Here is a 20,276-nt window from a genome sequence, read left to right as displayed (position 1 = left end):
TGGTCTCTGGACCCCTGCCTGGCTCATACATCCAACAACGTTATGGAACTAGGTGTGCAAAACTTCATCTTTACTGTTCAACTCCTTACAACTTGCATAAAAGCGTCATTTCTACCTCAGAGCTGGCGGAAGTCATAATTAGTGTACCACCCATGGGCTGGGCACAGTGAATTTTAATGCCTCCCCTTTAGAGGAGAGGTTACCATAACGTGAAGACACCCCCCCACCCCCACCACAAAGGTTGTCCGGCACTTTGGTGCAAAAAGGGTTGGTCCAATCTTGTGCTGGCTTGGGGTACAGAAAGGCACTGAAGTTGGTGGCTCAAACTCCTCTGGGCTGGGGTGGGACAGAGGTGAACAGGGAAGTAAGTGGTTTGGGACAGGCAGGTCTGGATGTGGGCTTGGGTTCTTGCTGACGGAGGTAGTTGGTCCTGCGTGGGGGATGGGGTGGTAAGGGCAGCTTGAGCCTCAGGCTGGGTGGATGCTGCTGTGCTGGCCCCCGTCTGCCCAGCTCACCAGCTCACTGCTCTGGAACCACAGCTGGATCTCCCGCTGGGCCCCCTCCACGGAGTCGCTGGCGTGGATGACATTCCTGTGCCAGGACAGGAGCAACGTGAGGCTCAGGCTTCATGTGCACCCTGAGGAGTCCCAGGGACCATCTGCTGCTCCCCTGTTGCCCTCTGTCTAGGGGAGCAAGCCTGTGACTGCAGACAGGGAAGGAGTAACAGTGGAGCTGGGAAACCGGGTTCCAGCCTGGCCTTGGCCTCTTACAGCCTCGTGGACCCGCCCAGGCCCCAGCTTTTGGGAGCCTCATTTCCCCCCAAGTTGCCCTGTGCCAACCCCTTGGGGTGTCAGGTAATAGGCAACAATGGCACGGTACACACAACACAAAGGGAACACCTCATTGCCCTGTGTGCCCTGGGAGAACACGGCTCTCACCAGTGTGAGCTGTCATGTCCCACCTGGCTTCATCCTAGCACATCAAGACAGCCAGGTCTCGTGGATCTGCCGCCACCCCAAGTGATGGCCCTCCTTGCCCCCAGCAGCAGCCTGGTGTATCAGGACCCCCGTACCTGCTGATGTGGACGCTGAAGTCACCCCTTATGGTTCCTGGGGCAGCCTCAGCCGAGTCGGTGTGTCCAATCATGGCCCTCGAGGCGCGGACGACATTGTACCCTTCCCAGACCTGCAGCGAGAGATAATGGTTGGGGAGAAGTGGGGAACACCAAGGGCCCCTGGGCTCAATCCAGGGCCCCTCCCTTTGCTGGGGGGAAAGACACACCCACAGGCCCTTCCACCACCCCTGCCCTGCCGTACCATGGCCACCACAGGCCCAGAGCTCATGTAGCGGATGAGGGCAGGGTAGAAGGGCTTCCTCCGCAGGTCCTGGTAGTGCTCGGCAAGGATGCTCTCTGGTGCCTGGGTGGCATTGAGGGAAGGAGGAGGAGCCGCAGAGAGTAAACGTGGGCACTAACACAGCAGCTGTGATGCCCTGACCTCAGGCACCTTGCAGATAACACCAACATGGGCAGCACCCCCACTGCAGAATAGATCCCTCTTGCCCCTTCAACTGCCAAAGCCAGGCCCTGCCCCGGCACTGGCTGGGATGTGAAAGGCCGAGAAGGATCCCCCAACCCCGTCCCCACAGGGACACCCACAAGCCCAGAGCCCCACTACCTGCAGCATCTTCATCCCCACCAGCGTGAAGCCCCGCCTCTCAAAGCGCTGGATCACGTCCCCAACGAGCCGCCGTTGCACGCCATCGGGCTTCACCGCCACCAGGGTCCGCTCCCGGGTCCAGGAGGGCCCTCCTTCAAAAGGCAAGAGGTCAGAGGCACTGCCACCTCACCCTTTCACGTCCCCACGACCCGGGTTTCCCAGCCAGAGCCCAGGGGTCACCAGGCTTCAGGGTGTCTGCCTCTATGCAGGGCACTCTGGAAGGGACAGGGATGGTGCCCACAGCCAGAAACACCCCCATGATAGTCCCTGTCAGGGACACCCAAGGCAATGTGTCCCCAGGGCTTCTAGCCTCTCCCAGGGGCCATGGCTCCTCCCAGCAGAGGCAGAGGCTGCCTGAGATCGCCCCGAGGTTCAGGGAGGCACTGCCCAGCTCAGGGACCACCACCGCAAGGTCCATAGAGGCAGAGCCCAGCTCAGGGACCACCTCAAGGTCCAGGGAGGGACAGCCCAGCTCAGCGACCACCCTGAGGTCCACAGAGGCACAGCCCAGCTCAGTGGCCACAGGGATGTCTGGAGATCCTGCAAAACTCCAGCCTCACTTTTGACTCCAGCCCTTCTGGATGACGACAGACATGGTCTGAAGCCCCGACTTTCCACATGAGGAAGAACCCAGAGCCCACCCTGTGTCTGAGGTGAATGAGTGGCAGGGAACCAGAGAGAAACACGCTTTCCCCACCAGGTAAGCCCTGGAAACACGGACAAAAGGGGCCTGAAGATTGAAGAGGGAAGGTAGCAGGGTTCTGTCCGAGCCAGGAGACGGGGCCTGTGCTGCTGTGGAGTTTCAAGGCCTGTCGCTTCCAGACCCAGGGTCAGCGCTGAGCTCCGCCCCAGCCGTCCTCCTCTGGAGGGGACGCTGCCAGGGAAACAGAAGACGTCCGCACCTTCCTACAGTCCCAGGCTGCTCCAGAGCCAAGCTACCCTCCGGCATCGGGTCCCTGGTTTCCAGAGGAGCCCAGACCCTGTATGTCCCACAGAATCTGGACAGAGCCAAAGGGGCTCCGCCAGGCCAGGAGGAAAAGTTAACCCCAGCAGGCAGCTGAAGCCCACGGGAGGAAGACCCCCCTGGTTGGTTTGTTCCCCCAAAACCCAGTTTGCAGGGCGCCTTGTGTAGCCTGGGGCTCTGCTGCGGCTGGTGCGGGCATTGCAGGCGGCGGCTCACTTTTCAGAGCCGATGGAGGGAGCCCTGGGACATGGATCGTCCTGTGAGGTGGCAGCTGGGGGGGCCGGGCAGCGGCGGGGCCGGGGACTTGGGGCCTGACGTCCCAGTCAGATTCTGGCGTAACTTGGCCTTCAGCGAACGCCCCAGCGGAGCGGCTCCCCACCACCCCCCACCCCCCGACTCCCTCACCCCCCCACACCCCCACCCCCACCCCGGCCGGGAGACCCCTCACCGCCCAGTGCTGCAGCCGGCCTCTGCCTTCCTTGCGCTCCCGGGCCCTCGGTCGCCCCGGACCCGCCCAGGCTGCCAACTCGCCGGGCGCCTGCAGCCTGGGGCCTGGGGAGGCGAGAAGGAGCCGCAGAGCCGGACGGGCACTGGAGGGGCGTGCGGGTGCAAGCCGGCGCCTTCCCCAACTCGGACGGACCCCGCAGCCCGCGCCCCGAGGCCTCTGGGGGAGGCGGACCCCAGCCCGCACGTGCGCGGACAAAGGCCGAGCGGCGCGCGCCCCTTCCTCCCCCCGCGTCCCCGCCGGGGCGCGCGGCCCCACTCACCCGAGCTGTGGCGCACTAGCAGGCTCGGGCCCGGGGCCCGCGGGCCGCAGCGCAGCCCCCGCAGCGCGGAGCGCCAGAAGAGGCCGCCCATGACGCCCGGCCCGCGGGCCGCTGTGAGCGCGAGGAGCGGGCGCGGAGGGCGGTGCCAGCCCGAGACCCGCCCCCGCCCGCCCGGGAGCCCCCGCGCCGACGCTGCCCGCAGCCCCCCGCCGCCCCGGACCCCCGTGGCCCGGCGCTCACGGGGGAAATGTTCAACGCCAATTTCTGTTAAAATCAGAAGAAAAAACAAAATAATAATGAATCCTTCTCGAATTGCATTCGTCTTTATACCGACGCAACCGTTAACTATCGTTTTAACGCTTCCCCACGGAGGAAGGCCCACTCGGGAGGCTGAGGCAGGAGGATCGCGTGAGCCCAGGAGATTGAGGCTGCAGTGAGCTGTGACTGCACCGCTGCACTCCAGCCTGAGCAATAGAGCAAGACTCTGTCTCAAAAATAAATTCACGGACCAAAAGGAGGTCTAGAAGCCCTGGTCTGAGCCCCCTCCAATGGAGGGTGAAATTCCCACGTGAGCCCCAGGGCGGGAGAAGGAGGCGCTCCGGAGACGCTGACTCTGCGGCCAGGACGAGTAGGCGGGACTACAGACCCGCGCCACCACAACCAGCTAATATTTTAATTTTTTGTAGAGATGGGGCCTCCCTATGTTGCCCATGCTGGTCTCAAACTTCTGGGATCAAGAAATCCTCCCGCCTTGGCTTCCCAAGGTGCTGCGATTACAGATGTGAGCCTGGTCTGTGAATTTGAATGGGGAAAAATCCGACCTTTATTCTCAAATGGCCTCTGATGTGACTGCATTCCTCTAATTCATTCAATTGCGGATATAAGGAAGAAGCCACATTCATAGTTGCAGGGCCTGTGACTTTGTCACCAACAGAATTCACAGGTACGGTAATATTGGGGTAGATAGCACAGCATGCTACTATTTGAAATGGTTAGGTCTCCCACTGCTAGAACTTACTTAATGAGTCTTGAAAATGCCTGTTCTTTTTGCTGCTATTGTGAATGGAATTGTTTTCTTATTTAAATTGTCCATTGCAAGTGTATAACATACAATTGAGGTTTGTTTTTAGACAGAGTGTCGCTCTTGTTGCCCAGGCTGGAGTGCAATAATGGCATATCTCTGCTCACTGCAGCCTCCGCCTCCCAGGTTCAAGCAGTTCTCCTGCCTCAGGCTCCCGAGTAGATGGAATTACAGGAGCTTGCCACCACACCTGGCTGGTGTTTTTTTTTATTTTTAGTAGAGACGGGGTTTCGCCATGTTGGCCAGGCTGGTCTCAAACTCGTGGCCTCAGGTGATCCACCCGCCTTGGCCTCCCAAAGGGCTGGGATTACAGGCGTGAGCCACCACACCTGGCCAACAATTGAGCTTTGTGTATTGATCTTGTATCCTGCAAGCCTTCCAAATGCATTTATTAGTTCTAATAGTTTTTAATTAATTCCTTGGGAATTTCTTTGTATAAGATTGTGTCATATGGAGCGGGGCACACTGGCTCATGTCTGTAATCCCAGCACTTTGGGAGGCCGAGGCGAGTGGATCACGAGGTCAGGAGTTCAAGACCAGCCTGGTCAACGTGGTGAAACCCCGTCTCTACTAAAAATACAAAAATTAGCTGGACATGGTGGTGCATGCCTGTAATCCCAGCTACTCAGGAGGCTGAGGCAGAAGAATGGCTTGAACCCAGGAGGTGGAGCTCACAATGAGCCGAGATCATGCCACTGCACTCCAGCCTGGGCAACAGAGCAAGACTCTGTCTCAAAAAAAAAAAAAAAAAGAAAAGAAAAAACATCATGTCGGCCGGGCGCGGTGGCTCACGCCTGTAATCCCAGCACTTTGGGAGGCCGAGGCGGGCGGATCACGAGGTCAGGAGATCGAGACCATCCTGGCTAACACGGTGAAACCCCGTCTCTACTAAAAATACAAAAAATTAGCCGGGCGTGGTAGCGGGCGCCTGTAGTCCCAGCTACTCGGGAGGCTGAGGCGGCAGAATGGCGTGAACCCGGGAGGCGGAGCTTGCAGTGAGCCGAGATCGCGCCACTGCACTCCAGCCCAGGCGACAGAGCGAGACTCCGTCTCAAAAAAAAAAAAAAAAAAAGAAAAAACATCATGTCATATGGGAATAGAGACGGTTTCAGTTCTTTCTTTCCAATCTGAATGCCTTTTATTTTATTTTCTTGTCTAGTTGCTCTGACTAGAATTTGCAGTACTATGGTATAAAGAAGTGACTTTCTTTCTTTTTAGAGGCTGGACTCTTGCTCAGGCCTATTATCCCAACAATTTGGGAAGCTGAGGCAGGAGGATCACATAAGCCCAGGAGTTTGAGACTAGCCAGGGCAGTATAGCAAGACCCTGTCTCTTGAAAAAAAAAATAGTAAATAAACAAAAAATATATGAGTGAAGTGTATAGTATGTCAATTGTATCCCAATAAAGCTATTGCAAAAAGGAAAAAGCAGATATTACTATAGCGTACTTTGTTTTTTTTTTGAGACGAAGTCTCACTCTGTCACCCAGGTTGGAGTGTAGTGGCGCGATCTCGGCTCACTGCAAGCTCCGCCTCCCGGGTTCACGCCATCCTCCTGCCTCAGCCTCCAGCTGGGACTATAGGCGCCTGCCACCACGCCTGGCTATTTTTTTTTTTTTTTTTTGTATTTTTAGTAGAGACGGGGTTTCACCATGTTAGCCAGGATAGTCTCGATCTCCTGACCTTGTGATCTGCCTGCCTCAGCCTCCCAAAGTGCTGGGATTACAGGCATGAGCCACCGCACCCGGCCACTATATCGTACATTTTTTAATGTTTTATTTTTGTTTTTTTAGCAACAGGGTCTCCTTCTGTCACCTCGGCTGGAGTGCAGTGGTGCAGTCATAGCTCACTGCAGCCTTCACCTCCCAGCCTCAAGCGATCCTCCCGCCTCAGCCTCCCCAGTAACTAGGAAAACAGGCCTGAGCCACCGCACTTGGCCTAAAATATTTTTTGTTTTTGTTTTTGAGATGGAGTCTCACTCTGTTGCCAGGCTGGAGTGCAGTGGTGTAATCCTGGCTCACTGCAACCTCCGCCTCCCGATTCAAGCGATTCTCCTGCCTCAGCCTCCTGAGTAGCTGAGATTACAGGCACGCGCCACCACACCCGGCTAATTTTTGTTTTTTAGTAGAGATGGGGTTTCACCGTGTTGGCCAGGATGGTCTCGATCTCTTGACCTTGTGATCAACCCGCCTTGGCCTCCCAAAGTGATGGGATTACGGGTGTGAGCCACCACGCCCCGCTGCCTAAAATATTTTGTTTGTTTGTTGATGAGACATCGTCTTACTCTGTTGCCTAGGCTGGAGTGCAAGGGCACGATCTCAGCTCACTGCAACCCCCACCTCCTGGGTTCAAGCAATTCTCCTGCCTCAGCCTCCCGAGTAGCTGGGATTACAGGTGCTCGCCACCACACCCAGCTAATTTTTTGTGTTCTTAGTATAGACAGGGTTTCGCCAGGTTGGCCAGTCTGGTCTCGAACTCCTGACCTCAGGCAATACACCCACCGCAGCTTCCTAAAGTGCTGGGATTACAGGTGTGAGCCACTGCGCCCGGCCTGGCCTACAATATTTTGATAATTTATTTCAGTATAGTTTTTTATATTTTTATTTCCGTGTATTTTATTTTGCACATTAAAAACATGCTGAGACTGGGCACAGTGGCTCGCGCCTGTCATCCCAGCACTTTAGGAAGCTGTGGTGGGTGTATCGCCTGAGGTCAGTAGTTCAAGACCAGACTGGCCAACATGGCAAAACCCTGTCTATACTAAAAATACAAAAAATTAGCTGGGTGTGGTGGCATGCACCTGTAATCCCAGCTACTCGGGAGGCTGAGGCAGGAGAATCCCTTGAATCCGGGAGGCAGAGGTTGCAGTGAGCTGAGATCGTGCCCTTGCACTCCAGCCTGGGTGACAGAACAAGACTCCATCTTAAAAAAAGAAAAAAAAAATTATGCTGGGCCGGACGAGGTGGCTCATGCCTGTCATCACAGCACTTTGGGAGGCTGAGGCGGGTGGATCACCTGAGGTTGGGAGTTTGAGACCAGCCAGACCAACATGGAGAAACCCTGTCTCTACTAAAAATACAAAATTAGCCGGGCCTGGTGGCAGGTGCCTGTAATCCGAGCTACTTGGGAGGCTGAGGCAGGAGAATTGCTTGACCCTGGGAGGCGGAGGTTGCTGTGAGCTGAGATTGTGTTATGGCACTGCAGGCTGGTAGACAGAGCAAGACTCTGTCTCAATAAATAAATAAATAAATAACTCTCTTGGCCAGGCGTGATGGGATGGTTCACACCTGTACTCTTAGCACTGTGGGAGGCAGAGGTTGGAGGATCACTTGAGGCCAGGAGTTTGAGACCAGCCTGGGAAACATAGTGGAACCTGTCTCTACAAAAAAATAAAAAATTAGTGGGGCGTGTTGGTGTGCGCCTGTATTTCCAACTACCGGGAAGGCTGAGGTGGGAAGATTGCTTGAGCCCAAGAGGTCCAGGCTGGATTGAGCTGTGATCGCACCACTGCACTCAGCCTGGGCAACAGAATGAGACCCTGTCTCAAAACAAAACAAAAAAGAACTCTCGTAACTCAACAAGAAAAGCAAAACCCAGTTCATTTCCTTGTGTAATGCCTACCCCTTGAGTGTGGACCGTGCCTGGTGACTGACTTCTGACACAGCAAAAGAGACGGAGTGTCACTTTCACAATCTGGTCACCAAAGACTGCAGCTGCTGCTGCTCCGCCACCTCCTGGGAGAAGCAGCTCCCTTGTTGTGAGCAGCCCTGTGCGGAGGCCCCCATGACAAGGAACTGATGTTTCTGGCCAGAAGCAACATAGGTGGGCTTAGAAGTGAATCTGCAGGAGGCTGAGGCAGGAGGATTGCTGGAGCCCAGGAGGTTGAGGCTGCAGTGAGCGGTGATTGTGCCACTGCACTCCAGGCTGGACAACAGAGCGAGATCCCATCTCTTTAAAAAAAAAAAAAAAAAAAAAAAGTGGGCCTGGTGCAGTGGCTCACACCTGTAATCCCAGCACCTAGCTAGGCCAAGGTGGGCAGATCACTTGAGGTCAGGAGTTTGAGACCAGCCCAGCCAACATGATGAAACCCCGTCTCTACCAAAAATACAAAAATTAGCCTGGTGGGATGTGACACGCCTGTAGTCCCAGCTACTCGGGAGGCTGAGGCACTAGAATCGCTTGAACTTGGGAAGCAGAGGGAACAGTGAGCTGAGACTGTTCAACTGCACTCCAGGCTGGGCAACAGGGCGAGACCCTGTCTGGAAAAAAAAAACAAGCACATCCCCCCTTAGTCAAGCCTTGGGGTAACCTCAGCGTGGCTGACACCTTGACCACAGCCTGTGAGAGCCTCTGACTCAGAGGCTCCCTGCTAAGCCCCACCCAGCCTCCTGTCCACAGAATCTGGAAGATAATGAACGTGTGCTGCTTACATCATGAAGTTGTGGGGTATTTGTTATGCAGCATAGATGACTAATACAAACACCAGCCAGGGAGGTGCAGAGTGGCATCACCTCCAACCAGAGCTGGGCTTCAGGGGCTCTGGTGGTCCATGGGGCTATACTGCCCCTCAGAGGCCAGCGCTGGAACTGCGTCTGGGTCTCACTGCCATCCAAAGCATGGACTGCCTATCTGGTTTCACTCTTGGAGTGGCACCACTCAGAGGGCCCCAGAGCCTGACTGAGGATGAGCTGGAATGAGGAATCAGGGCTGAGCACGGCCGTGGATTTCTGGAACATTCCTACGGATGTGCTGGATGGTCCTTGTAGAAGGTGCTCAAAAAGATACCTGCAGGGTGGGACAGCGGGGGGATCAGGACAGCCGAATTCTGTCCCAGCCCTACGGCTGTTACACCCATGTAGGGAGGGCATTGCCCTACATGGAGGTCTCTCACCTGTTTTTTTTTTTTAATATTTATTTATTTATTTATTTATTTGGACGGAGTCTCACTCTGTCGCCCAGGCTAGAGTGCAATGGCATGATCTTGGCTTATTGCGAGCTCTGCCTCCTAGGTTCAAATGATTCTTCTGCCTCAGCCTCCCCAGTAGCGGAGACTATCGGCGCCCGCCACCACATCCGGCTAATTTTTTGTATTTTTAGTAGAGATGGGGTTTCACCGTGTTTGCCAGGATGGTCTCGATCTCCTGACCTCGTGATCCACCCTCCTTGGCCTCCCAAAGTGCTGGGATGACAGGCGTGAGCCACTGCGCCCGGCTACTGTTTTTTGTATTTTTAGTAGAGATGGGGTTTCACCGTGTTAGCCAGGATGGTCTCGATCTCCTGACCTCGTAATCCGCCTGCCTCGGCCTCCCACAGTGCTGGGATGACAGGCGTGAGCCACCGTGCCCAGCCTGATATTGTTACAGGTTTCTAACTTAATTCCACTGTGGTCAGAGAACATATTCCCTTTGGGAGGCCAAGGTGGGGGGGTCATGAGGTCAGGAGTTCGAGATCAGCCCGGCCAACCAGTGAAACCCCGTCTCTACTAAAAATACAAAACTTAGCTGGGCGTGGTGGCAGGCACCTGTAGTCCCAGCTACTCGGGAGGCAGAGGCAGGAGAATCATTTGAACCCGGGAGGCAGAGGTTGCAGCAAGCCAAGATTGAGCCATTGCACTCCAGCCTGGGCAACAAGGGCAAAACTCCGTCTCAAAATAAATTAATTAATTAATTAATGAAAGAGGACATATTCTCTACCACTTAAACTATTTTAAATTAATTGAGACTTGGTTTATGGCCCAGCATGTGATCTGTATCGGGAAACAAATTGTGTGCGCTTGAAAAAAAATGTTTATTCTGGCTGAGCGTGTTGGCTCACGCCTGTAATCCCAGCACTTTGGGAGGCCGAGGCAGGTGGATCCCTTGAGGCCAGGAGTTGGAGACCAGCTTGGGCAACATGGCAAAACCCTGTCTCTACAAAAAAAATTTTCTTTTTTTGAGATGGAGTCTTGCTGTGTCGCCCAGGCTGGAGTGCAGTGGCACAATCTCGCCTCATTGCAAGCTCCGCCTCCCAGGTTCACGCCATTCTCCTGCCTCAGTCTCCGGAGTAGCTGGGACTGCAGGCGCCCGCCACCACGCCCGGCTAATTTTTTCTATTTTTAGTAGAGACGGGGTTTCACTGTGTTAGCCAGGATGGTCTCGATCTCCTGACCTCGTGATCTGCCTGCCTTGGCCTCCCAAAGTGCTGGGATTACAGGCGAGAGCCACCGCGCCCGGCCCAAAAAAATTTTAAAAATTAGGTGGGTGTAGTGGTGCGCGCCTGAACTCCCGTTAGAAACCATGAAGCTGTTGTTGATCCTCCCATCTTGGCCTCCCACAGTGCTGGGATTACAGGCGTGGCCATGCCCCCGGGCCCTGGACCTCATTGCTTCTAATGGGAAGTTATGCCATTCAATTGTTCCCTGGACTATAATGTGTTATCTTTCTCTGTCTGCTTTCAATATTTTCTCTATAAGTTCGTTTTCCAGCAGTTTGACTATGATGTAATTGGCTATGGTTTTCTTTGCATTGATTCTTGTTAAGCTTCACTAAGCTGCTTGAATCTGTAAATGAATGCCTTTCACCGAATTTTAGAATTTGGGGTATTTCTTCACATATTTTTTTTCTGTCTCAGTTTGTCTTCCCTGTCCTCTTGGATTTCCACGTGTACACATGCTAGACCTCTTTCTTTTTCTTTTTTTTTTTTTTTGAGACGGAGTCTCACTCTGTCGCCCAGGCTGGAGTGCAGTGGTGAGATCTCAGCTCACTGCAAGCTCCGCCTCCCGGGTTCATGCCATTCTCCTGCCTCAGCCTCCCGAGTAGCTGGGACTACAGGTGCCCACCACTGCGCCTTGCTAATGTTTTTTGTATTTTAAGTAGAGATGGGGTTTCACCATGGTCTCGATCTCCTGACCTCAGGTGATCCGCCGGCCTCAGCCTCCCAAAGTGCTGGCATTACAGGCATGAGCCACCACGCCCGGCTAATGTTTTTTGTATTTTTAGTAGAGACGGGGTTTCACCGTGTTAGCCAGGATGGTCTCGATCTCCTGACCTCGTGATCTGCCTGCCTCAGCCTCCCAAAGTGCTGGGATTACAGGCGTGAGCAACTGCGCCCGGCTAATGTTTTTTGTATTTTTAGTAGAGACGGGGTTTCACCGTGTTAGCCAGGATGGTCTCGATCTCCTGACCTCGTGATCTGCCTGCCTCAGCCTCCCAAAGTGCTGGGATTACAGGCATGAACCACCACGCCCGGCTAATGTTTTTTGTATTTTTAGTAGAGACGGGGTTTCACCGTGTTAGCCAGGATGGTCTCGATCTCCTGACCTCGTGATCTGCCTGCCTCAGCCTCCCACAGTGCTGGCATTACAGGCGTGAGCCACCGCGCCCGGCTAATGTTTTTTGTATTTTTAGTAGAGACGGGGTTTCACCGTGTTAGCCAGGATGGTCTCGATCTCCTGACCTCGTGATCTGCCTGCCTCAGCCTCCCACAGTGCTGGCATTACAGGCGTGAGCCACCGCGCCCGGCTAATGTTTTTTGTATTTTTAGTAGAGACGGGGTTTCACCGTGTTAGCCAGGATGGTCTCGATCTCCTGACCTCGTGATCTGCCTGCCTCAGCCTCCCACAGTGCTGGGGTTACAGGCGTGAGCCACCGCGCCCGGCTAATGTTTTTTGTATTTTTAGTAGAGACGGGGTTTCACCGTGTTAGCCAGGATGGTCTCGATCTCCTGACCTCGTGATCTGCCTGCCTCAGCCTCCCACAGTGCTGGCATTACAGGCGTGAGCCACCGCGCCCGGCTAATGTTTTTTGTATTTTTAGTAGAGACGGGGTTTCACCGTGTTAGCCAGGATGGTCTCGATCTCCTGACCTCGTGATCTGCCTGCCTCAGCCTCCCACAGTGCTGGCATTACAGGCGTGAGCCACCGCGCCCGGCTAATGTTTTTTGTATTTTTAGTAGAGACGGGGTTTCACCGTGTTAGCCAGGATGGTCTCGATCTCCTGACCTCGTGATCTGCCTGCCTCAGCCTCCCAAAGTGCTGGGATTACAGGCGTGAGCCACCGCGCCCGGCTAATGTTTTTTGTATTTTTAGTAGAGACGGGGTTTCACCGTGTTAGCCAGGATGGTCTCGATCTCCTGACCTCGTGATCTGCCCGCCTCAGCCTCCCACAGTGCTGGGATTACAGGCGTGAGCCACCGCGCCCGGCCAGGCCTCTTTCACTTCTGCTGAGGTCACTGCAGGGAGATTCAGGAAGAGTGGGCCCCTCCTTGTAGGAAGAGCACAGCCTCAGTCCCAGTCCCATCGGCCAGCCCAGGTACACTGCTGAGGGACACCAAGGGGAGCCTTCTCAGCAGAGAGCAACTCTTGGGCCTCCTGCCCCGGCAGCCATCTCTGTCCCTGTCACCTTTGTTCCCACCCCTTGGAAGGGACAAGGACATCTGCTGTGGTTTCGCGCTCCAGTGCTGCTGGACTCACCCCAGGCTCCCTGCAGGCCGAGCGCTGTGCGGTCACTGCCCATGCCCTTCATCTTCCAGCTCACTCGCACCCACACCCAGGACAGGCATTCATTTGCTCAGACAAAATGGGGATAAATAAGAACCACTGCTGGGCGTGCTGGTGCTGGCCTGTAATCACCTGGGAGACTGAGGCAGGGGGATCCTTTGATCCCAGGAGGCCAACGCTGCAGGGAGCCACCGTGTTCCCACTACACTCCAGCCTGGGCGACACAGCAAGACCCTGTCTCAATAAAAAAAAAAAAAAGGAAAAAGAAAAACCTGTCTACTGCCATCCGCTGAACGTAAAACAACAACAAAAAACTGGACTGAATGTAAAACAACAAAAAACTGAACTGTCATTCCCAGCACTTTGGGAGGCCGAGGCGGGCGGATCACCTGAGGTCAAGAGATCAAGACCATCCTGACCAACATGGTGAAACCCCGTCTCTACTAAAAAATACAAAAATTAGCCGGGCATGATGGTGTCCACCTGTAATCCCGGCTACTCAGGAGGCTCAGGCAGGAGAATGGCTTGAACCCGGGAGGCGGAGATTACAGTGAGCTGAGATCGCGCCATTGCACTCCAACCTGGGGGACAAGAGTGAAACTTCGTCTCAAAAAAAAAAAAAAAAAGTGTGGGGAAAAGAAGAGAGATGAGATTGTTACTGTGTCTATGTAGAAAACTCCATTTTGATCTGTACTAAGAAACATTGTTTCTGCTTTGAGATGCTGTTAACCTGTAATTTTAACAGAAACCTGTGCTCACAGAAACATGTGCTGTGTTGAATCAAGGTTTAATAGGTTCAGGGCTGTGCAGGATGTGCCTTGTGAACAATTTGTTGGCAGGCAGTGTGCTTGGTAAAAGTCATCGCCATTCTCCGTTCTCGATTAATCAGGGACACAGTGCACTGCGGAAAGCTGCAGGGCCCTCTGCCCAAGAAAGCCTGGGAGTTGTCCAAGGTTTCCCCGCACTGAGACAGCCTGAGATATGGCCTCGTGGGGAGGGAAAGACCTTACCATCCCCCAGCTCCACACCCGTAAAAGGTCTGTGCTAAGGAGGAGCAGTGAAGGAGAGAGGCCTCTTTGCAGCTGAGATAAGAGGAAGGCTTCTGTCTCCTGCTTGTCCCTGGGAATGGAATGTCTCGATGTAAAGCCGACCATTCGTTCTATTCTGAGATAGGAGAAAACCGCCCTGTGGCTGGTGGCAAGATATGCTGGCAGCAATACTGCTCTGTTACTCTTTGCTACACTGAAATGTTTATGTAAAGTGAAACATAAATCTGGCCTATGTGTACATCCCGGCACAGTACCTTTCCTAGAACTTACTCATGATACAGATTCCTTTGCTCACATGTTTCCCTGCTGACCTTCTCTCCATCTGTTGCCCTGCTACACTCCCCTCGCTAAGATAGTAAAAATAATGATCAATAAATACTGAGGGAACTCAGAGACCAGCGCCGCTGCAGGTCCTCGCAGGCTGAGTGCACCAGTCCCCTGGGCCCACCTTTCCTTCTCTATACTTTGTCTCTGTGTCTTATTTCTTTTCTCAGTCTCTTGTCCCACCTGACGAGAAATACCCACAGGTGTGGAGGAGCAGGCCCCCTTCAAAAAGGGTACGTACTTCCTACTTTTTTGGGTTGGGAAATGACCTTTGTTTTTTTTTTTTTTTTTTAGACGGAGTCTTGCTCTGTCACCCAGGCTGGAGTGCAGTGATGTGATCTTGGCTCACTGCAACCTCCACCTCCCGGGTTCAAGCGATTCTCCTGCCTCAGCCTCCCAAGTAGCTGGGACTACAGGCGCGTGCCAGTTTTTTGTATTTTTAGTAGAGACAGTTTTCACCATATTAGCCAGGCTGGTCTTGAACTCCTGACCTTGTGATCCACTGTCCCCAGCCCTTGAATGATTTAATTAGTTAATTTATTTATTTTTGAGATGGGGTCTCGCTCAGTCACCCAGGCTGGAGTGCAGTGGTGCGATCTTGGCTCACTGCAGCCTTGACCTCCTGGGCTCAAGGGATCTTCCTGCCTCAGGCTGTGGAGTAGCTGGGACTACAGACACACATGCCACCATGCTTGGCTACAATTTTTTTTTTTTATGGTGACAAGATATATATATATATATATTTAGAATTAGGCAGCTGGACTCAGTTTAGATGATCCCAATTTTGTTGGCAACATCCAACGCATCGTAATCAGGAGCCAGTCGAACACATGCCTTCTTCTCTCCATCAGGCGGAATCAGGGTGGTGACCTCGGCCACCTCACCGTCATAGAGCCTCTTCACAGCCTGTTTGATCTGGTGCTTGTTGGCTTTAACATCCACAGTGAACAAAAGCGTGTTGTTTTCTTCTGTCCTCTTCACGGCCGACTCCGTGGTCAGCGGAAACTTGATGACAGCGTAGTGGCCAAGCTTGTTTCTCCTGGGGGCGCTCTTCCAGGGATATTCAGGTCGCAGTGTCTTGGGCCGCTGGAAGGTGAGTGACGTGCGGGTCTTCTTTTTTATGTGGCTGTGGACACCTTTCAACGCTGCCTTCTTGGCCTTTAAAGCCTTCGCTTTGGCTTCGGCTTTAGGAGAGGCAGGAGCTTCCTTCTTCGCTTTCAGCGCCATCTTGTGAAAAGGCCAATTTTTTTTTTTTTTTTTTGTAGAGACTGGGTTTCACCATGTTGCCCAGAGTGGGAAAATGACCTTTTTCTATGAAAGAATAATAATGCATGATAGTTGAGCCTAAAAAAAGCCCCAAAACTCTGGGGAAACTATTTCTGTCTGTGAAACTCTGATGTCTGGGCACCTCTGGTGTGGTTCATGCTGACAGGTTAGGGCACTGGGTCAGAAAGACAGGGTTACGGTCTGCACTCCTCCTGCCTGACCACAGAGTGAGAGAGACCCATCTCCTGCCCTCAGGAAACTCGGGGCGGAGCGGGAAGACAGGGTCTCCCACGTCTACCAGGTGGCCATGAACAGACAGAGGGAAACTCCTTTCAACCTGCAGAGCCTGGGAGAGTGTCCACAGAGAAAGAGGGGTCCTCACACAGTCTTGCACACAGGAAGCATTTGCAGGAGGTGCACAGGGTGGTTATTTGGAGAAAATTGGATTATGGCTTTTTTTTTGCTTTTATTTAACTTTTGATATTTTTATCCAAGACAACTATAATAATGCTTATTGCTGCTGGGCGAAGAGCACACCGACTGTGGAAAGCTGCTCCCACACCCAGCAACCCTCCCCTCCGGCCAGGCTGCAGGCAGCTGGAGTCCACCCTCACCCAGGCTCACTGGAGGGGGACCTGGGGAGGGGGCTTGAGCGTCTTCCTGTTTGTTTGGAAATACGATGCGTCCCTGTTATCCAGCAACTGGATTTTTCACTTTACTGACATTCCTTCTGAAGACACATTTATAGACCCATCTAAAAGTTGCATAAATATTCAGAGTAGGCCGGGCGCAGTGGCTCACGCCTGTAATCCCAGCACTTTGAGAGGCTGAGATGGGCAGATCACGAGGTCAGGAAATCGAGACCATCCTGGCTAACATGGTGAAACCCCATCTCTACTAAAAATACAAAAAATTAGCCGGGTGTGTTGGCGGGCGCCTGTAGTCCCAGCTACTCGGGAGGCTGAGGCAGGAGAATGGCGTGAACCTGGGAGGCGGAGCTTGCAGTGAGCCAGGATCGCGCCACTGCACTCCAGCCTGGGCGACAGAGCGAGATTCCATCTCAAAAAAAAAAAAAAAAAAAAAAAAATCAGAGTAGGCTGGGCGCTGTGGCTCATGCCTGTAATCCCAGCATTTTGGGAGGCCAAGGTGGGCGGATCATGAGGTCAGGAGATAGAGGCCATACTGGCTAACAGGGTGAAATCCCATCTCTACTAAAAACAAAAAAAATTAGCCAGGAATGGTAGCGGGCGCCTGTAGTCCCAGCAACTCGGGAGGCTGAGGCAGGAGAATGGCGTGAACCCGGGAGGTGGAGCTTGTGTGAGCCGAGATCGCACCACTGCACTCCAGCCTGGGCGACAGTGAGGCTCCGTCTCAAAAAAAAAAAAAAAAATCAGAGTATATTTTAGCATAATTTATTTACCCGTTGCCCTCGTGGAGCGCCCAGGTTTTTCCAAATACAAGCAGTTCTGCGGCAAACATCCTTGTGTGTCTGTCTCTAGGCCTAGTGTTCTCCATTACCCTTTTTTTTTTTTTTGAGATGGAGTCTTGCTCTGTTGCCCAGGCTGGAGTGCAGTGGCCTGATCCCTGCTCACTGCAAGCTCCACCTCCCGGGTTCAAGTGATTCTCCTGCCTCAGCCTCCTGAGTAGCTGGGATTACAGGCGCATGTCACCACGCCTGGCTAATTTTTATATTTTTAGTAGAGACAAAAATAATTCGCCATGTTGGCCAGGCTGATCTTAAACTCCTGACCTCAGGTGACCCGGCCACCTTAGCCTCCCAAAGTGCTGGGATTATAGGCATTAGCCACCATGTACGGCCTCTCCGTTACTTTTTTTTTTTTTTTGAGATGGAGTCTCGCTCTGTCGCCCAGGCTGGAGTGCGGTGGTGCAATCTTGGCTCACTGCAACCTCCACCTCCTGGGTTCACGCCATTCTCCTGCCTCAGCCTCTGGAGTAGCTGGGACTACAGGCACCTGCCACCACGCCCGGCTAATTTTTTATATTTTTAGTAGAGACGGGGTTTCACCATGTTAGCCCAGGATGGTCTTGATCTCCTGACCTCGTGATCTGCCGGCCTCGGCCTCCCAAAGTGCTGGGATTACAGGCGTGAGCCACCGCGCCCGGCCCTCTCCATTACATTTTAATGTTGGCACAATAATTTTCAGAAGGTTGAGGGGGTTCACATGCCTGCCAGCAAAGTGTGAGCATCTGTTGTGGCAAGGGCTGCGTGGCTGCTTTTTGACAAAGTGGCTTGTTTTGTTTCCCTGACCAGTAGCCTGACTGAACTGTGTTTCCTGTTACAGAAGAGCCTCTCCATTGCCAACACTCTGTGACTTAGCAGACGCCTCTGGACTTCCGTCTGGGGATTCTTACCCACCTTCAAGTTCACCAGCCCTCAGCTGGAGCACTGGAAGTGGTGGGGGTTCTGCCGCTTCTCTCCCTCTCCGGTGGGTGACTTGGGGCACAGGAACCTCAGACTAAGGTGACTCACTCAGGGGAGGGCAGTGGGAGGAGGGGGGCTTGGGCCCAGCCTGGGGCAGGGACTGGGTCTGGAGCAGTCCTGGGTGCTGGTGCTGACCTTGGTTGCTGGGTGCAGTCCGGCACAGCACACTCAAATCACGGCTCAGCAAAATCTGCAATCTGACCTCCGTGCCTTTAAAATGAGAACCCCTGGGAGCCCCCTTTCCCCTCAGTCGGGGCTGAGGACGGCCCAGCTGGGATTCCCGGGAAACAAAGGGTCTCTTTAAGGCTCAGCCGGGGCTTCCTTCCTCCCCGGCCAACACCCTCCACCTCCGCTGCTCTGGCCTTCAGGGGTCTGGGCTCGTGGAGTCAGCTTCCTCTCCCCCGCTCCGTAAACCCTCACCACCCGCTGCGGCGTTCAAAAGGTACAAACAGGTATGGGCCCTGCGGCCACCCCCATCCCCACCCCGCCTCTCCTCCTCCAAGGTCAACCAGTGTAGCCGGTGCTGGATCATTCCAGACATTCGATGCCTTTGACACACACAAATGAAACGTGTTTTTCTCCCTTTTCTACACAAATGGTAGAGCCTTGAACACACTGTTCTTCCTGTTCCTTTGTTGCAGCTACTGCTGCACCTGGTGGACCATTTCCAAGCAGCACAGCGCTTCCTGTCTTTCCTGTCTCGGCCACGCTCTGTCTCGTCTAGACCCCGTGTGAATGATTTGAATGTCCCACCGGCCGGTGACACGCATGTAGGCGGTGCCACATTGACTCACTGGACGCATGCAGTGTGCCACTTCCGTGAACGTACCTGGAGGGAAAAACGCAGAGGTGGAATTCCCGAGGGAAGGTCATTGCTGCTGTTACTTCAGTGGACAAGTCGGGGGGGTTCCCACGAGGCTCCCACATCCTCTGTCTGCTGCAAGCAGTGTCTGTGAGCCACAGTCTCACCTGTTAGTACAGTTTTTATTTGCCAATGTGTTAGGTGAAAGGAAAAAAAAATCACTTTAATGGGGTTTTCCTTTATTTTATTATTATTATTTTTTTACCTTTTTACCCTCACATCCTGGGAAGGACACTTTAGTGTTTTGTTTTTGTTTTTGTTTTGTTTTTGTTTTTTGAGACGGAGTCTCGCTCTGTTGCCCAGGCTGGAGTGCAGTGGCGTGATCTTGGCTCACTGCAACCTCCGCTTCCCGGGTTCAGGCGATTCTCTGGCCTCAGCCTCCGGAGTAGCTGGAGTAGTTTTTAATTTGCATTTCTGCGCTGAGGGAGGAGGATCAGCGTATCCCTGGCAGCTGTCCTTCAGTATTTTCTACGGGAGCGTTTCTGTGATTGATTTAGAGCTGTTTATTACTGCACTGTTACAAGTCTTACTAAGGTGAGCTCTGTGATGTGAGCTGCAAGCTGTGTCCCCCACCTCCCAGTCGGGGGCTCGTCTTTTTGACTTCGCTTATGCAGTTTGGCTTTGCAGACGCCCCCACCCCCCTCCCACCCACGACGCGGTGGAACTTCTGGATTCTGTGCCACGCTTGGAAAAGCCGACTTGGCCCTAAGACGGAAAAAGCTTCCCCGAGTTTTCTAGGCTTTATCGCTTCCTTTTTTCGGCTTAAATCTTACATGGTGGGAATCCATCCAGGTGCAAAGCGCCAGGAGTTGATGCCACGCACCCGTGTGAACCGCCTCCCCGATCGGGTACTACAGTCCCTAAACACAAGCAGCCTTCTCGTCTGTGCATAAAAGCGTGGATCTGACACGCACCTGCGGCGGCTCTGCGGCGCGAAGGCCGGCCCGGGGGTCCCCGTGCTGAGGCGCCTGGCTCAGGCCCACGCGCGCCGGGCAGGGCAGGGCAGGGCAGGGCGCGGGTTCCTCTCGGTCCCAGGCGGAGGTCGGCGCCTCTGCCCCCCGCGGGCTCCCCGAGCCTGCCACGGAGGTCCCGGCCGAGCGGAGCTGGGACTCAACGAACCGGCGGGGAAGCCCCGCGGAGCCCACGCCTCGGGGAGAATTTCCTGCGTGTTCCGAGCGCGCCCGGCGCGACCTCTCCGTCCTGGGACCCCCGCGATCCCTCCATCCCGCGCCCTCCCTCCAGCGTCCCCCCGGACCCCGCGCGCCCCGGTCTGTCCCCCGCGCGCCCCACGTGACCCCTCCCTCCAGCGCCCGGCGTCCGCGCCCCC

General features: G+C 54.1%; 2 protein-coding genes and 1 long non-coding RNA gene across 4 annotated transcripts; 1 reads left to right on the top strand and 2 right to left on the bottom strand.

The window, feature by feature from the left end:
* Positions 1-49: 49 nt before the first annotated feature.
* NME4 (NME/NM23 nucleoside diphosphate kinase 4) lies at positions 50-3,603 on the bottom strand. Of its 2 annotated transcripts, none has more exons than XM_034951538.3 (5): positions 3,450-3,603; positions 1,677-1,810; positions 1,317-1,418; positions 1,073-1,185; positions 50-591 (listed from the first exon to the last, which is right to left on the bottom strand). In XM_034951538.3, exons 1-5 carry the CDS (start codon positions 3,538-3,540, stop codon positions 468-470), a joined length of 564 nt encoding a protein of 187 aa, XP_034807429.1. In that variant the 5' UTR covers positions 3,541-3,603; the 3' UTR covers positions 50-467. The 2 variants fall into 2 exon arrangements, with proteins under 2 accessions (XP_034807429.1, XP_008959875.1); XM_008961627.5 differs by having other exon boundaries at positions 3,131-3,452.
* Positions 3,604-19,686, top strand: LOC117978659 (uncharacterized). The gene is made up of 5 exons (XR_010110396.1): positions 3,604-4,392; positions 14,549-14,611; positions 15,230-15,471; positions 17,948-18,091; positions 18,729-19,686. It is a non-coding gene; the product is annotated as an uncharacterized LOC117978659 (long non-coding RNA).
* LOC100987729 (large ribosomal subunit protein uL23-like) lies at positions 14,898-20,228 on the bottom strand. The gene is made up of 3 exons (XM_014341606.5): positions 19,864-20,228; positions 18,917-19,056; positions 14,898-15,689 (listed from the first exon to the last, which is right to left on the bottom strand). The coding sequence occupies exon 3, from the start codon at positions 15,603-15,605 to the stop codon at positions 15,147-15,149; it is 459 nt and encodes a 152-aa protein (XP_014197092.3). The 5' UTR covers positions 15,606-15,689; positions 18,917-19,056; positions 19,864-20,228; the 3' UTR covers positions 14,898-15,146.
* Positions 20,229-20,276: the final 48 nt, after the last annotated feature.

Source organism: Pan paniscus, chromosome 18, assembly GCF_029289425.2.
Source record: "Pan paniscus chromosome 18, NHGRI_mPanPan1-v2.0_pri, whole genome shotgun sequence".
In the NCBI taxonomy this organism is placed as follows: domain Eukaryota; kingdom Metazoa; phylum Chordata; class Mammalia; order Primates; family Hominidae; genus Pan; species Pan paniscus.
Note: the sequence above shows the minus strand (reverse complement) of the source record. Positions and strands in the feature narration are given on the sequence as shown.

Excerpts from the sequence above, each read along its gene's own strand:
- LOC100987729 (XM_014341606.5), bottom strand. The coding sequence starts at position 15,605 with ATGGCGCTGAAAGCGAAGAAGGAAGCTCCTGCCTCTCCTAAAGCCGAA.
- NME4 (XM_034951538.3), bottom strand. The coding sequence starts at position 3,540 with ATGGGCGGCCTCTTCTGGCGCTCCGCGCTGCGGGGGCTGCGCTGCGGC. Across the intron at positions 1,811-3,449 it reads GCTAGTGCGCCACAGCTCGG|GAGGGCCCTCCTGGACCCGG; the intron begins GTGAGTGGGGCC and ends TGCCTTTTGAAG. Across the intron at positions 1,419-1,676 it reads TGGGGATGAAGATGCTGCAG|GCACCAGAGAGCATCCTTGC; the intron begins GTAGTGGGGCTC and ends AATGCCACCCAG.